At 45.8% G+C, this 17,144-nt stretch overlaps 2 protein-coding genes and 1 non-coding gene across 9 annotated transcripts in view; 1 reads left to right on the top strand and 2 right to left on the bottom strand.

Moving 5' to 3' along the window:
* The window catches only part of PFKFB1 (6-phosphofructo-2-kinase/fructose-2,6-biphosphatase 1), a 66,962-nt gene extending 66,072 nt beyond the window's left edge, over positions 1–890 (top strand). Inside the window, exon 15 of the transcript XR_001898568.3 lies at positions 740–890. The gene's annotated coding sequence lies outside the window, so the exon portion shown is untranslated. The remainder of the gene's footprint in view (positions 1–739) is intronic.
* Positions 891–13,822, bottom strand: TRO (trophinin). Of its 7 annotated transcripts, none has more exons than XM_009197685.3 (13): positions 13,763–13,822; positions 9,993–10,081; positions 8,504–9,694; positions 7,717–7,821; positions 7,539–7,602; positions 7,204–7,283; positions 6,589–6,680; positions 5,817–5,896; positions 5,681–5,723; positions 5,202–5,264; positions 4,529–4,643; positions 1,291–3,707; positions 891–1,118 (listed from the first exon to the last, which is right to left on the bottom strand). In XM_009197685.3, the coding sequence occupies exons 2-12, from the start codon at positions 10,035–10,037 to the stop codon at positions 1,302–1,304; spliced, it is 4,284 nt and encodes a 1,427-aa protein (XP_009195949.2). In that variant the 5' UTR covers positions 10,038–10,081; positions 13,763–13,822; the 3' UTR covers positions 891–1,118; positions 1,291–1,301. The 7 variants fall into 7 exon arrangements, with proteins under 7 accessions (XP_009195949.2, XP_017809576.2, XP_003917819.3 ...); XM_017954087.2 differs by having other exon boundaries at positions 8,504–9,648; positions 13,763–13,817; XM_003917770.4 differs by lacking the exon at positions 13,763–13,822 and adding an exon at positions 11,409–11,717.
* LOC116272271 lies at positions 4,878–5,006 on the bottom strand. The gene has a single exon (XR_004180989.1). It is a non-coding gene; the product is annotated as a small nucleolar RNA SNORA11 (small nucleolar RNA).
* Positions 13,823–17,144: the final 3,322 nt, after the last annotated feature.

Below are 17,144 nucleotides of genomic sequence, written 5' to 3'. Positions count from 1 at the left end.
AGCCACTGTGCCCAGCCCTGTAGTATTTTTTGAATGAACAATATTTGTTGCTGTACAGCATCAAGAGCAGAGTCCTTTGAATGCTCTATTGTCCCCCAATCTATCCTTAGTGTTCTGTCCCTAACTATGTTGGATACTATGGGCCATCTCTTCAGCCACTCTCCATGCAACTACCATAAGCCAGGTACCAGTGACCCAGTGGTAAAGAGGCAGACTCATACACTTGCTGCCTTTGTTCCCTTGTTCTTCCATCACAACCACCCAGCAAGACCTAAACCCTGCATAATCCACCTCTCCGTTTTTTGTTGTTGTTGTCTACTACAGAAGTTGCCGATCCCTGCTTGAAGCAGATCTATATTTATCTGCATCCACAGCCACCCTTAAGTCTGTTCAAAGTCAGGGTCGTCTTCTCTGGTACCCTGTTCCATCCCACCTTCTCAGGGATGGGCTACTTCAGTCAATTCCTGACTCTTCCATATCGATCTCCTGTCCCTATTAGCTTTTGCCCCACAGTCTATACAATATGCCCAAGTTTTCCTCTCCTATCCCATTTAAACCCTCCTTTGTTCTTATGTCCACCCCTAGTGACCTCTGCCCTTCCCTCCATTCTTACACCAGTGATTCAAAATGAATCTGTACTTACTGTCCAGAAGCCTCTCCCTTTGCCTTCTGCTCCAGGCTTTCCCTCTCCATATCTTTCCTCAAGCTGTTATCCTCTTGCCTGCCATGCTTTCCCCAGGCCTCTATCCTGCTGAAGTCATATTTGCCTTTGAGCCAAAAGCTGGAGCCCCATTTTCTCCAAAGAGCTATGCTGATCTCCAGCTCTTCTGTGAACCCAAGATGCCACTCCACAACTACCTAAGCACATTAAAAGACAGAAAAAACTCCAATTCATTTTGCAAATTTAATGTAACTCTGATACCAAAATATGACAGCACACAGAAAGCAAACAATAAAGCAGGAACAGCAAACAGATTTTTCCATCACATGACACCCTCAGCTGATTGGCCGTAGGTGCTTTGACTGCTGTGTGGACAAAGATTCCAAGGATGTACTTTGGCTCCATGGGAAGGACTACTGCAATTTATTAGCGGTGTCTATAAACATGGGGAATAAATCTGAAAACAAAACAAATAGGAACACATTTTAGCACCAAATGCACTGTCTTCTCATAATTCCTTCATTGCCCTCACCTTTCCACCCCGCTCTCCTGCCTTAGTGTTTCTTATAACATCTCCCAGCTCTTATACCCATCCCTGTGGGTCCTGGCTATGGAAATATTGCAGTTACCTGAAACCTCACTAGCCATAGGAGAAGCCACAGGCACCAAGACTGGTGGCTCCACTGCCGAAGCCAGCACTGGTGCTTGGTCCACCACCAAAGCCAGCACCAGTGTTTGGTCCACCGCCGAAGCCAGCTCCTGTGCTCGGTCCACCGCTGAAGCCACTGATGCTTGGTCCACTGCAGAAGCCAACACCAGTGCTTGGTCCACCACTGAAGCCAACAATAGAACTGGGTCCACTATGGAAGCCCGTGCTGGTGCTGGGTTCGCCAATAAAGCCAGTGCTGGTGTTGGAACCACTGCCAAAGCCAATGATGGTACTCAGTCCTCTGTCAAAGCTGGCATTAGGCCTACTGCCAAAGCCATCGCTGGTGCTGAGGCCACCGCTAAAGCCAGCACCGGTGCCAAGTGTGCTGCCAAAACTAGCATTGGTGCCCAGTCCACCACCAAAGCCATCACTAGTGACCAGTCCACCACCAAAGCCAGCACCGGTGCCCAGTCCGCCACTGAAGCCAGCGCTGGTGCCCAGTCCACCACCAAAGCCAGTGCTGGTGCCTGGTCCTCCACTGAAGCCAGCGCTGGTACCTAGCCCACCATCAAAGCCAGAACTGGTGCTTAGATCACCACTGAAGCCAGCACTGGTGCCTAGGCCACCACCAAAGCCAGCACTGGTGTTCAGTCCACCACCAAATCCAGCACTGGTGCTTAACCCGTTGCCAAAGCTGAAACCGGTACTGGTGCTGGGTCCATCACCAAAACTAGGGCTGGTAGCACCACTAAAGCAGGCACTGGTGCTAGGAGGGCCACCAAAGCATAGGTTTGTATTAGATGCACTGCCAAAGCAGAGGCTGGTGCTGGGAGCTCCACCAAAACAGAGGCTGGTGCTATGAGCACCACCAAAGCTGACACTGGTGCTGGGAGCAGCACCAAAGCCAATGCTGTTGTTGGGAGTACCACCGAAGTCAGTAGTGGTACTAAGTGCCCCACCGAAGCCAGCACTGGTGTTAAATGCACCGCCAAAGCCAGGGTTGGTGCTGGGTACACCACCGAAGCCAGCACTGGTGCCGACAGCACCACTGAAGCTGGCACTGGTGCTGATGGCACAGCCAAAGCTGGCATTGGTGTTGAGTGCACCACTAAAGCCAGCACTGGTGCTGGGAGAGCCACCAAAACAGACGCTGGTGCTTAGTGTACCACCAAAGTCAGTGCTGGTGCTGACAGCACCACCAAAACCAGCACTGGTGTTGAGCGCACTGCCAAAGCTGACACTGGTGCCAGGAGAGCCACCAAAGCAGACACTGGTGCTTAGTGTACTGCCAAAGTCAGCACTGGTGCTCATAGCACCACCAAAACCAGCACTGGTGTTGAGCGCACTGCCAAAGCTGGCACTGGTGTTGAGAGCACCACCAAAGCCAGCACCAGTGCTGGGAGAGCCATCAAAGCAGATGCTGGTACTTAGTGTACCACCGCAATTGGCACTGGTGCTGGAAGGGCCACCAAAGGAGACACTGGTGCTGAGTGTGCCTCCAAAGCCAGTACTGGTGCAGGGAGAGCCACCAAAGCAGATACTGGTACTGAGTGTACCACCAAAGCTACCACTGGAGCTGGGAGAGCCACCAAAGCAGACACTGGTGCTGAGTGTGCCTCCAAAGCCAGTGCTGGTGCTAAGCGCACTACTGAAGACTGTGTTCGTTGTGGGTGCACTGCCAAAGCTGGTGCTGGTGCTGAGTACACTACTAAAGCCAGCCGTGGTGCTGAGTGTGCCTCCAAAGCCAGAGCTGGCTGCACCACTGAAAGTGGCACTGGTGTTGAGTGGGCCACTAAAACTAGAGCTGACTCCACCACTAAAGCTGGCACTGGTACAAGGCGTGCCACCAAAGCTAATGCTGGCTTCACTGCTGAAACTAGTGCTGGTGCTGGGTGCACCACCAAAGCTAATGCTGGCTGCACTGCTGAAGCTGGAGCTAGTGCTCAGTGTGCCACCAAAGCTAATGCTGGCTGTATTGCTGAAGCTGGCACTGGAGCTGGGTGCACCACCAAAGGTAATGCCAGGTCCACCACTGGAGCTGGGTGCACCATTGAAGCTAATACTAGCACCGTCGCTGAAGCCAGCCCTGGTACCAGCTCCTCTGCTGAAGTTGACGCTGGTGCTGGCATCTGCATTTTCTTGGGCTCTGGCCTCAATTTCAAATGAAAATCTGCTCCAGGCCTGAGCATCATCGCCTAACTCTTCCCTTGTTAGGCAGTCGATATCCATGTCATCCCAATTCCAGGGCCCAGCCACAGCTTCCTCTCCAATCCCCATTTGGGCTCTTGCCTCAGCCCTGGCTTCAGCCTCAGCCACAGCCACAGCTGCAGCTTGGACTTCCATCTCCACTGCCTCACGGTACTGCACAGCCCAGTCCTTGGGGTCTTTTTTCTGCACCTGAAATGGGGATGATAATCATAATAAGAAAATAACCCTAGTAATCACATATTAATCTATGGGCTTTGTATTGAACTAGTAGCCATACTTTTTAAAAATTCTTAGTTATTGGGGCTCCGTCATGGGTCAGTTCTGAAATCATTTCAGCTCTGACAATTTACATGCTATATGACCTTGGACAAGTTACTTAACCTCACTTAGCCTAAGTGTCTTCATTTATAATTACAGGAAATAAAAGAGTATATATGTTATGAACTGAAGTGTTGTGCCTGTCCCCAAATTTGTACGTTGAATCCCTAACACCCAGTGTGATTGTATTTGGAGATAGGGCCTTTACAGAAGTAATTAAGGTTAAATGAGGCCATAAGGGTGGGGTCCTGATCAATAGGATTAGTGTCCTTATAAGAAGTGACACCAGAAAGCTTGCTCTCTTCTCTCTCACACACAAAGCCATGTGAGGGCACAGCAAGAAGGCAGCCATCTGCAAGCCAAGAAGAGAGCCTTCACCAGGAACTGACCCTAGTGGACCCTAACCTGGGATTCTCACCCTCAAGAACTATGAGAAAATAAATTTGTTTTTTAATCCACCCAGTCTATGGTATTTTGTTATGGCAGCCCATGCAGATTAATACAAAGTATGAAGAATCAATGAGATGATGTAAACTAGATATCTAGCAGCACCCTAGGACATAAAGGAGGTTCCACATGTTTATATATGAGCTCCAGGCTGCTCTGTACCTGCCCATCCCTGTGCATTGCTTGCCCCAGCCAAGGGTATCCCATTGCCTTAATGTGCCAAGCTCGGGCAGCTCTCCTATTACCTTGCATGCAAACTTGAGGACTTTCATCTTGCTAGTCTCATGGTAGGAGCGCAAGCCCCAGAAGAACTCATATTCAGGTGGTCTGCTGTTAGGGACCCTCTTGTACTCCAGGTACCTTGGAAAAAGGAAATGAAACTTGTTTCTAACCAAGCAAGCCTGCTGTCTTAAGCACTAGACACCAGGTGGCCACCTCCTCCAAAGAAATACAAACAGCCTCTGGAGAAGGATTTCTAAGACCCTCCAGCCCCACACTCACTACCAAACACAGTTCATGGTCTTGGCCTCCAATACTGAGCCATTTTCCACTGGCCCTGTACAAAGCAGTCCCTTGGGCTTCTCCAGGGGAGACATGTATAGGGCATGATGTCACAGGAAGGCCAAAGTATCATGCCACCTGTGAGGAGTAAGCCCAAATTCCTGTTGGGTGTGTTGTAAACAGAGGAGCCATTCTTAAGGCCCTCTGCTCTGAGCGCACCCCACTGCAAGGGCCTTGTGTTGAGTCTGGCCCAGTCCTGGAAAGGTCTGCCCGTGGGAATTTTAGACAGTATCAGTTCTAGAACACAGGATGCCCATCCCTCTAAAGCTAGTGTAAGAAAGGCACTAAGCACTTTCTGAATAAGATCAGTATACCCAGAATACTTCAGGGCCAGACAAAGCCCCAAACACCACTTACTTCTGCTTCACAAACTCGTCTGTGATGAGCTTCCTCACTTCCCCAAAGAGTGAATGCCTCACCCTGACAATGGGAAAAATAACCCATGAACACAGATCAGAACTGCCCAGATGAGGGCAGAGGCATTTCCCAACATGGAAGAGACCTCTCTAGCACATGGGGCAGTCTCAATGAAGCGAAGAAAGTAGTGAGCACATGGCCACTAGAAGCAAGCAGTTAAGACCAGATGCCTCTTTGTCAGGGATCCCTGAAGGTCTATCTAACATCTCAGCTTAGAACAGACAGAGGACATACAGGAGAGAGCGAGCAGAGAGTTCAGGACCATTTGCCCATCATCCACCCAGGTCAGAACCCTGGGCCCTCTACCCAGTCCAGCACCCCACCCACTCCACCAGACCACCAGACTGATGCAATCCTAGGACCGTCCTCTCTTGCCAAAGGACAATACGGACAGCAAGCGCTGAGAAGCCCAATCATACCCGGGGTGCAGCCCCAACTTGCGCAGCACCTCCCAGATGACAGCTGCAAGGGGAGGCAAGAGGAGACAGGGACAGAAATTGAACACATGGAATCTAGACCATGGCCGCCCATTCAGCTGCATGCCCAGCCACTCACCCTCACTGGCCTTGTTGCCATTCATAAAAATGACACTCAGAATCACCATGAGGAGACCCAGCTTGGGTGTGTCCTTGGTCCTAAGGGAATAACAGGACAGAAAGAAGGTTTATGTTCAGCAGCCATCCGCAAAAGACACACCAGTCAGCTTACTAGGCTAGCCTCTCCCAGATGCCTCAGATACAGAATTCTGCCCAGTCTCTGCTTCCAGCTCTATGCCACCCTGGGCAAGGCATTTAGACTTGCAAGCCTTGGTCTATTATTCAGTAAAATGGGAAAATCATATTCTCCCTTCCTCAGGTTGCCAAGAAGACGGAAGAATGGCTGTCAACCTGGTACAACACAAGCACTCAGTCCATGTGAATCCCTTCTTTCTCTCCCAGAACCTTCAGCCCCACTGATACTCCTGTGCTTCATGCATCCTGATCCACCCACACCAGGAAGCCCTCCTTGAGAACCACTCTGCCAAAGCCAGGCCAGGCACTCAGTCGGAAGAGGCAAGCAATGACAGGCCTGCTTTCCTGAGAAGCTTCTACAGAGACAGCAAACCTGACAGCAGGAATGTCCCACCCTAGGCTCCTACACCCATCAGTCATAATCAGGTGCCACTCCTGTGAGCAGGGCTCCAACTATGTGCAGGTGCTGAGACGGGGCTTTTGAGACTCTGTTTTTCCTGACTCCCTAAAAGGATGGGGGAAGTAGGACAAAGAAGGGGTAGCAGCACAGAAAAAAGCAAAAGCTCCCTTCCCACTCCAGCCCTTTCCCAGCTTACGTTCCCAGTATGCCTGCAGAGGATTCCCGAGTGCTGATGAGAATATACAAGCTACTTTGCTTATCAATTTCTTTCAGATTGACTCGAAACATCTGCCAAGTAAAAGAATAGCCTGTGAGATCACAAAATTCAGCTTGGGTATCAGTGAACTTTCTGGGCATCCTAAAACTCCCAGTGTACTTAGGGGGTTTGCATGTGTAAGAAATCAGTGAGATAATGCACATAAAGCACACAGCCAAGTGCCTGGCACGCAGTAAACACACAGCAAATGTACTATTGTCATCAACATCATCTTTGTGATGAGCAGGAATCTAAGGAGACAGAGAATGGGGATACAAGGGAGAGGTGAAATCTGAAATACATGCAGAATGTGTCAAACCATGGATAGAAGCTGAGACTAAGTTGAGTGGCTTGTGTCCTTGCCATGCTTTCATCACTGACATGCTGTGTGACCCATGGCAAGTCTACACCTCTCCCTAGGCCACTGTCTGCCCATTCACACAGTAATGGGGCTGGATTAGCATGTCTCTGTGTTTCTCTCCAAAAGAGACATATATATCTTTGCTCAATTCAAAGCTTCCCCATTGCGCCCATCCACCAGCACTGCCCCTTCACCTTCTCCAGAGCGTAGCTTGCTCGTTCAATGATTTCTGGGAAATATTCATCATATTCTTGGATGACATCCCTCAGCATGTCTGTAGAAAAGGAGAGGTGAGAGTAGCTGAGCTTAGCGGGGGCCACAGAGCTACAGCCCTTTTGCCAGTCCTGTTGGGTCAGTGCAACCAGAGACCTGAAGTGAGTTAATGGAAGATGCCAGCCATGGCAGAGTGTGAGGAGGGCAGGTGTGGAGATATGAGAGAACAAAGAGGCCATAAAGTGTTACTACCAGACTATGGGAGAAGAGGGGAGTGGAGAGGAGAGCTCAAGGAGGAGGGTTGGTAGGACACTACCTGAGCGCTTGATGGGGATCTTTGTCTGGTCCTTAACCAACAGGTATTTCACCAACTTATTAGCCTGGGAGGAGAGGAATAGATTGAGAGATCTTAACATGCTTGCAGAAAACTCAGGAGGTGGCAGAGCAGAGGGCAGGTGAAGAAGAGAAGAGACTAGACAGTATTGGATTCTTACCCTTTCTTGTAAAATGGCCACATCTCGTGGTGGCGCAGGCCTCCGGCCCCATGGGATCCGCCTGTAATTATTGCCACTTCTCTCATCCCCATTCAGATGCTTGGACTTCATCATCAGAAAGAAGGAAGGTCCAGAGTCACCAGGTGAAAGAGATGGCTCTGGCTCCTCACCTTGCCTGCTCCAGACAGAAAGTCTCTCTAACCCCCTCCCTCAGCCTTGCTGTAGTGGAGCCTGATCCTGACCTTGCCATTGGCCACCCTAAGTCCTGAGCTTATCTTTCACTGTCTTCCAGGAAGGAGTTTCATTCCTCTGTCAGGCTAGGAACAACTCAAGATAAGAGCCTAAGGGTCTTTCTCTTCCTTTGGCTATCACCAATTATGCTGGCTGGTATCTCTTGGACAAGTCACTTCATTTCTCTGGGACTCAGTTTTCTTATGTGTAAAACTGGGACCTATGATCCCTTGTTGGTAAGAGTTACTTTCAAGACATTCAGACATACCTTGTGTAAATGTCCCCAACACAAAGCCTGGCACATGGTAACTACTATTTAAATACAAGTAGAATTACATACAGGTTGTAGCTGAGTGTATGGATGTCTTATTTCCTCACCAATCTGTGAACTATTAGGGGGCAGAAACTATGTCACCTTCTTCTCAGCATCTTCCACAGCCTATCTGAACACAGGGACTAGCTCAAAGTTAAACTTTTATAGAAGAAATGAACAAACCAGAAGGGTAGAAATGGAAAAGAAGCACAAAGTTAAGGATGGTAATGTCAGAGATCTCACCTTTCGGTTTCTCTTGCCCCGGGTCCTGGTTGTGGGCTCCAGACTCAACTGAGCCAGATAGTCATCTGCCAGGGCCTGGACAGCAGCAGCAACCTGAGTCTCAAGGGCACTTACGTTGGTCTGAGCAGAGGCCATCTTGGCCTGGGCCCCTTGGTCAGCATTTGGAGTCTGGATTTCAGTTGCCCGAGCCTTAGTGGAAGCCTTCCGAGCCCTAGACCCTCTCTTGACCCGCAGGGTGGCTGCCAGGGCCTGGTTTGTGACCATTTGAGTGGCAAGTAGGGCCTCAGAAATCTCAGAGACAGAATTTGGGCCCCTACTGGCAGCCTTCTTGCCCTTGGATTTTTTGGGCCTGATAGCTATTACTGAGGCCTCAATCTGCCTGGTAGCTGTCTCAGTGACATTTGCAGCCTGTATATGCTCAGTGTCAGTATTTATGACCTTAGCAATTATCTTCCTGGCTTTGGAGGCTTTCTTGGTTCGGATGGAGGCTGCTGTGGTGTGGATACTGGCTGTCTCATTGGTAATTTGGCCTTGGGTGGTAGCTGTATGGGTGGCAGTTGGAGCCAGTGAAACCTCGGTGGCACTAGCTATGGCCTTATTCGCAGCCTTCTTAGCCTTGGAAGCTTTCTTAGGCTTGATAGAGGTTATCAAGGTCTGGGAACTGGCTGACTCATTGGCAATTGAAGCGTGAATATTCTGTGAGATGACTGGTAGGTTTAGGACCTGCAAGGGTGACTTGAGCTGTGTAGCGTCACCCTCACGGCCAGTTGGGGATTGGGAGCCTTGCGCTGCCCTGGCAGTAACTCTCTTCATCTTGTTGGCTTTCTTAGGCTGAGCAGTGACTGAAGAAACCTGAGTATTGGTTACCTCAGTGGTAGGTGAAGCCTGACTGATCTGGGTAATGACTGGCAGGTTTAAAGCCTGCAAAGTTATTTTGGGCTTGTTGGTGGCAATCTCATTGGCAGTTGGGACTGGAGGGGCAGCAGGTGCAGCCTTAGTAATAGCCTTTATAGGGGCCTTCTTGGTCTTGCTTTTCTTAGGCCGGTTGACAACTGGTGGGTCCACGGCCAGGGAGTCCTTGGTTGCCGCCAACAGGGTATGCATCAGCAAGACACTGTCCTCTTCTGTAGTCTCAGTCTGTATATCTGGAGGGAAGGGAAGCCCCAGGCTCCCAGGGGGAGGCAGAGGGCCCTACACACTTAGGATTATGATCCTCTCGGCCATCTGGCCTCCCTAAAGCCCACCCCTTTCCACAAAGGCCTTCCCTTCCTCTGAGCAGTGGTTAATTGAAATGGGGTGAGGGAAGGGGTAGGGATCAAGGAAGGAATAGAGTCAGGCAGGTTTTCCTCTCCTCCCCTTCACCATGTAAGGGAGGACTGAGATGAGTTAGGCAGGGAATTATGAAACTACACAGTGGAAGGGGTCTGAAGAGCAGTAAGTGAACTCAGGACGGGGCAGATGGCCAAGAGAGAATGCAGAGAGGCCTCACCTGAAATGGAGGCACCCTATATCCGTAGTCATTTCTCCTATCCATCTTTCTGGGAGGCCGAGTAACAGTTGAGTCTGAGGGGAATGGGCCTGAATTAGAGAATGAGAGGGAGGGGGAGATTCATCAGACATCTCACCTATCCTTACTTAGGAGAGTCTCATGTAACCTTGGGCCCTAATCCCTTCAACTCCTGGGTTTTCATACCTAAAAAACCCAGGCCATCTGGTTTCCGTTTTGCCTCCAAGAGGGTCAGTTCTACGACCCCGCCCCTTTACACGCCCCCTCCGCAACTCGATAGTGCGCAGGCGCACCGACTAGAGGCACCCTCACCCCCTTAGGCCCACCGCTCTCCCAAAAGAACCGGTTCTTCAAGGCCCTTCGCGCGCATGCGCCTTGGTAAACCGGACAGTTTCTAACCAGCTCAATCCCACATCTGCCCCCTGCTCTCAGAGCAACAGAACATCTTGGCGCCACCCCTGACTCACTCTTCTAACTGCATCACATCTCGATCCAACCCTTCCCCCAACACCAGCCCCTCCCTCCCTTACCGCAGTACCACTCCCCTCCGCAGTACCACTCCGCACCGCACCTACCCCAACACAACCCATCTCTCCTCTACTGTACTGCTACACACCGCCCCTTCCCAATACACACCCCTCCCTCCGCTCTGCAGCATTTCTCTGCACCTTCCCTTCCTTTAATAAGCCCCCTCCCTCCGCTCTGCGGTACGTCTCTGCACCACCCCTTCCCCAACCAACGCCACTCCCTTCTCTTTCCACGTCCGCAAGTGTGCGGCTCCGCCCTTTCTGCAACATGAATACCCCACCCCCAAATCCAACTGTGTGAACCTTCTGTGTATTCCTGTTCTCAAACCTTACCAGGTCCTGTCTCTTCCCTTTCAAACCGGAACCAACCAGGTCATATCCCCTTCTTTCTCCAGTCTGAATCTGGTCCTTTCCGTTGCTCAAAAGGGATGCTGCCCACTCCTTTCTCTGGGTCCCGATCCCTCCATTCTGTGGCCCAAACAGGGTCCTGCCCCCTTTCTCCAGCCTAAACGGAGTCCTGCCATCTCCTATCTCCCTCCGGAACTGTGTGTATCTTCCTCCCCTCTTGCTACCGTCTGAAGGATTTCTCGATCCTTCCTTTCTGCGGTCCCAACTAGGTCTGCATCCCTCCCTTCCACGGCCCGAACCGAGTCCAGATCTTTCCTTTCTGTGGCTCAAAGGGGATTCTGCCTCCTACTTTCTTCTATGCGAACTGGGTCCAGGCACCGCTAAAGGCGACTTTGATGCGGTTAGGTCCCGAACCCCCAGCAGGTTTTCTTCAAACCTTAGGGGCGTGTGGAGTCAGGCACGTTGAAACCGCAGCCAGGAAGTCCCCACAGGGTCTTCACTAAAGCCAGGCACCTCAGCTCACCTCGTCTTCTTGAATCCAGAAGGCGTCTGCTCTCTCCAAGCCTCTCCTTACGTCTGAGCCTATCCCCCTCCCTGGCCGGAAGTGGTCCTGCCTCTTTCCGCCTCCAGAGGGGGTCTCGGTTCCTGCCTGTCAGTCTCCTCCCCTCCATACCTACGTTCAGCTTTCCATTTTCCTCAATGTAGCTCCCTTTTTCTGCTTAAGACCCCTATTCAGTTATCACTCCCTCTTATTCTCCATTTGACTTCTCTGTTCCCCACTCTGTATCTCTGTTCCTATTTGATTCTCCTGTTTCCCCTGGGAGGAATGTGCTTCTCAGAACTCCCACACCAACTCTTCCTACAGACCCTCTATCCAACACTATTTACATAGTGTTGTTATACCTTCTGTCTATGTCTCTCTTTGCTAGAGCTGCTCTGGAGCAGGGGACTAGGTCATGTTCATTTGTGTCTTTCAAGTATTACCAGATTAAAACATTTAGAGGTTCTAAACACTAAAAGATAGGGTGCCCGTACATCATATGCAATTCAGAATAAAAACAGTAATGTATAAAACTCCATGAAAAGTTTTTATTGATCTCACAATGACTATATTGATGCTTTAAAAGTATCAACTTGTACTTAGACTGTCTCTTGTGACATGGTGCACTGTTCCCCCATGCAGAAAACAATTCGTGGCATTTATTTATTCATTCAATCATTCAAAAGAGAGCAAGGATAACTATACTTATGTCAAATAAAATAGGCTTAAAGTCAAAAATAATAAAAGATCAATGATATTATATTATATAATTATATAATGATGATGAGATCAATTCATCATGAATATCTAAGAATTATAAATATATTTAATATATGCACCCAACATAGAAGCACCTAAATATATAAAACAAATATTAATAGACCTGAAGGGAGTAGTAGACTGCAATACAATAGTGGTAGGAGACTTCGAGACCCCATTTTCAACAATTCACAGATCAGCCAGACAGAAAATCGATAGGGAAACATTGAACTTGAGCTACACTTTAGACAAAAAGGACCTACAGAATATTTTATCCAATAGAATATACATTATTATCAAGCACAGATAGAAAATTCTCCAGGATAGATCATAAGTTAGGCCAAAAACAAGTCTTAACAAATTTAAGAATATTGAAATCACATCAAGTAATACATGCACAGTGGTATGGAACTAGAAATCATTAATGATAAGAATTGTGGAACTTTCATAAATGTATGGACATTAAACAACATACTCCAGAATAACCAATATGTCAAGGAAGAAATTAAAGGGAAATTTTAAAATATCTTGAGACAAGTGAAAATCTATACACAACATACTAAAACTTATGGAATGCAGCAAAAGCACTTCTAAGAAGGAAGTTTACAGCAATAAATACATACATCAAAAAGAAAAAAGATCCCAAACAATCTAGCGTCACACCTCAAGGAACTGGAAGAAGAAGAACAAATAAGCTCAAAATTAGTAGAATAAAGGAAATAATAAAGACCAGAGCAGAGGTAAATGAAATAGAGATTAGAGAAACAATAGGAAAAAAATCAGTGAAACCAAGAGTTGGTTTTATGAAAAGATAACATTGACAAGCCTTTAGCTAGATCAACTAAGAAAAAACAAGAGAAGACTCAAAATCAGAAATGAAAGAGGAGACATTACAATTAATACCACAGAAAAGCAAAAGATTATATTATATTATATTATGTATATTACATATAGTATAGTACATATAATATATATACTATACTATATAGAAGATATATAACATATGTTCTATATATAGAAGATATATATTCTATATATATAGAAGATATATATATTCTATATATAGAAGATCTATATATTCTATATAGCATGAGATATATATATTCTATATAGTATGAGATATATATTCTATATAGTATGAGATATATAATATATATTCTATGTAGTACAAGATATAAAATATATTATAAATAATATAATATTATATAATACATAATATAATATTATATGTAAATATGTCTGTATATTTATATATAAATATGTATATAATTATTGTAATATATAATGACCTTTAAGATCCTTCCTTTCTGCGATCCCAACGAGGTCTGCATCCCTCCCTTCCACGGCCCGAACCGAGTCCAGATCTTTCCTTTCTGTGGCCCAAAGAGGATTCTGCCTCCTACTTTCTTCCATGCGAACTGGGTCCAGGCACCGCTAAAGGCGGCTTTGATGCGGTTAGGTCCCGAACCCCCAACAGCTTTTCTTCAAACCTTAGGGGCATGTGGAGTCAGGCACGTCGAAACCGCAGCAAGGAAGCCCCCACAGGGTCTTCACTAAAGCCAGGCACCTCAGCTCACCTCGTCTTCTTGAATCCAGAAGGCGTCTGCTCTCTCCAAGCCTCTCCTTATGTCTGATCTCATGCAATGATCTCATGCAATGGGAAAAGAGAATCAATTAAATCTGCATATAACAACATGGATAGTTATCAACATAATGTTGAAAAGAGAAGCGAGAAATAGAAAGAAATTTAAAATACAGCACTCTTAGCAGTTCCCACTCTGCTATGGCAATATAAACCCCCTACAGGCACCACCACATTCATTAATTATACCTATAAACTCTGGTCAAAATTTTTTAAAGAAAAGAAAACTTGCTTAAGCACTCTGCAAAGTAACTATAACCAGACAGATTGTGGAAGAGAGTTAAAACATAGAGAAGTCACCTGCATAAGGGTAAGTGGTCCAGGGTTTTTTTTTTCCTCCTTGCCATGAGTGTATCCCACTCACAGACTGGAGCAGAGCATATGACTAAAACTGTGAGGGATTCTCTGCCATCTTTCTGGTCAAAGGAAGCACAAAAAAGAACTTGGGTAGGATGTAGTATGAACAAGAAATCTCAGAAGGAAAAGAGATAGAGAAAACATCCCCATATATGTGTATGAAACCACACAATTCTCGCCCCAACCATTAAACAATGCATGTTCAAGAATTAACCAAACAAGTATTTTAAAGGCTTAGGGAACTGAGCAGAGAGTTAAATCACCTACATAAGTCTCAGCCTCATACATGCATGTGTGTGTATATATATATATATGTATTTATCACCAAACCAGTTTTGAGAACTACACTGAGATTTTAACTATAACCCAGAAAAGGCAAGGCAGAACTGATGGCAAGAATCTAACTGGGTGGATTTCCTGCTAAAAGAAAAGCACCAACATTTTTCAGAAGATTATAACAACCCAGAGGCTACACAAAATAACATTTGCAATGTCCAGGATATGACAGAAAATTACTCCATGTCAAAGAACCAGAAAATGTGCCCCATTCTCAAGGAAAAAGAAAATCAATATATGACAAAACAAAAGAGACTCAAATGTTGGAATTATGAGACATAACTTTAAAGCAGCTATTGTAACTATACTCCATAAGGTACAGAAAACCATACTTGAAATGAATGAAGGGAAAAGAAACTTCAGAAGGAAATAGAACCTGTAAGAAAAACACAAATGAAAATTTTAGAACTGAGGAATGCAATAAGTAAAATTAAAATACATTGGATGGGCTCAATAACAGAATGCCAATTACAGAGGGAAAAATATTTACCTTAAAGATAGATTGATGGAAATTATTAGATCTGAGTAACATGGAGAAAAATGTTCGGGAAAAAATAAACAAAACTCAGAGACCTGATTAACATTATCAATGCAGCTAACATATGTATAATTGGAGTTCCAAAAAGACAGGACTTGGGCAGAAAATACATTCGAAGAAGTAATAACCAAAAGCTTTCCAAATGAAGCAAAAGATAAATTTTCATATGTGAGAAGTTCAGTGACCCCAAGACAATATCAATTCCATGAAAGCCAAATCGAAAAACTCGTTACTTCATTTTATTAAAAATTTTACTTTAAGTTCTGGGATACATGTGCAGAACATGCAGGTTTATGTATGTTACATATGTATGCATGTGCTATGGTGGTTTGCTGCAACTATCAACCTGTCACCTAGGTTTTAAGCGCTGCATGCATTAGCTATTTGTCCTGATGCTCTCCCTCCCCTCGCCCCCAACGACAGGCTGCAGTGTATGTTGTTCCCCTCCTTGTGTCCATGTGTTCTCATTGTTCAGCTCCCACTTATGAGTGAGAACACGCGGTGTTTGCTTTTCTGTTCCTGTGTTAGTTTGCTGAGGATGATGGCTTCCAGATTCATCCATGTCCCTGTAATGGACATGATCTCATTCCTTTTTATGGCTGTATAGTATTCCATGGTGTGTATACACCACATTTTCTTTATCCAGTCTATCATTGATGGACATTTGGACTGGGAACTGTTCTTTATGGTATCGGGGTGGAGGATACATAACTCTATGCATTTATCAAAACCCATAGAACTATACATCACAAAGACTAAACATCAATATATGCAAAAAAAAAAATGAACCAGGATATACAGGGATCTCTGGATGACATATAGACAATGACAAATGAATCTAACTATATTACAAATATATGCTACAATGACATATATTTGCATGGTGAACATTGAAAAAGGAAGTGAAGGACAAAAAAAGGAAGAGCTTACCTAAGTAACTTTATGAAGATGTGAAGAAAAGGAAGAGCTTACCCAAGTAACTTTGGAAAACTGTTTTGACTAGAAACTGAAAGACTAAAGACAAAAGGAACTTTACATACATGCTGTAGTCTAGGTCGTAAGTTATTTTTGTCATTGTAGTGTGGGTTAGTAATTTGGAAACTGCTTTACTTGTATACTGGGATTGAATAAATAAGTAAAGGGATGGTAGATGGTGGGAGCCAGACTTCTTACCATCAGAAAGAGGTTACAGATAAGTAAGATGGGTAGGCTACAACTCAGCATGCAGTCCTGAATTGAAGTCAGAAAATTCAGTATGAAATTTTGTTTAGTTGGCCAGGCACAGTGGCTCACACCAGTAATCTCAGCACTTTGGGAGGCTGAGGTGGGCAGATCACCTGAGGTCAGGAGTTTGAAACCAGCTTGGCCAATTTGGCAAAACCCCATCTCTACTGAAAATACAAAAACTAGCTGGGTATGGTGGCACATGCCTGTAATCCCAGCTACTCGGGAGGCTGAGGCAGGAGAATCGCTTGAACTCAGGAGGTGAAGGTTGCAATGAGCCAAGATCGCGCCACTGCACTCCAGCCTGGGCAACAGAGCAAGACTCTGTCTCAAAAAAAAATATGTTTAGTTTAATATATACACAGATGGATAAGTACAGAAACAATTAAATGTATCTATGTATACATGGTTTAAGCATAAAGAAGAAATACATTCTCTAGCTTTCATTGAGAAGACCTAGAAATAATAACACCCCCAATAACAATTAGTAAACTCATCACTTAGATAGTGGTTTCTAAATATTGTTTTCCAATAAAAGGAACCAGAGCCTTTTGGAGAAACGACTGATTCTAGGACTGGGCTTAACAAAAAAATACAAAGTGAACTTGTGACATGTTGTAGTACCAGAAAGTAAGGAAATACTCAAAAAACAAAGGAATGGGGTATGTCAAAAGGACACTAGAGCCCACTCAAAAGAGCTCCCAGTGGCCAAAGCTGAAACAATTTGAGCAAGAAAACAAATTATATAGTATTGGATTTCAAAAAATATGAATAATAAAATAAAATTTAAAGCATATGCATGTTGCCATACTGATAAATAATATAATGAATAAATCAGTGTAGGAGAAGACACGAGTCTTTC

Source organism: Papio anubis, chromosome X (genome assembly GCF_008728515.1).
Source record: "Papio anubis isolate 15944 chromosome X, Panubis1.0, whole genome shotgun sequence".
Lineage (NCBI taxonomy): Eukaryota > Metazoa > Chordata > Mammalia > Primates > Cercopithecidae > Papio > Papio anubis.
The sequence above is the reverse complement of the archived record's forward strand: the minus strand, read 5'-3'. Positions and strand labels throughout refer to the sequence as shown.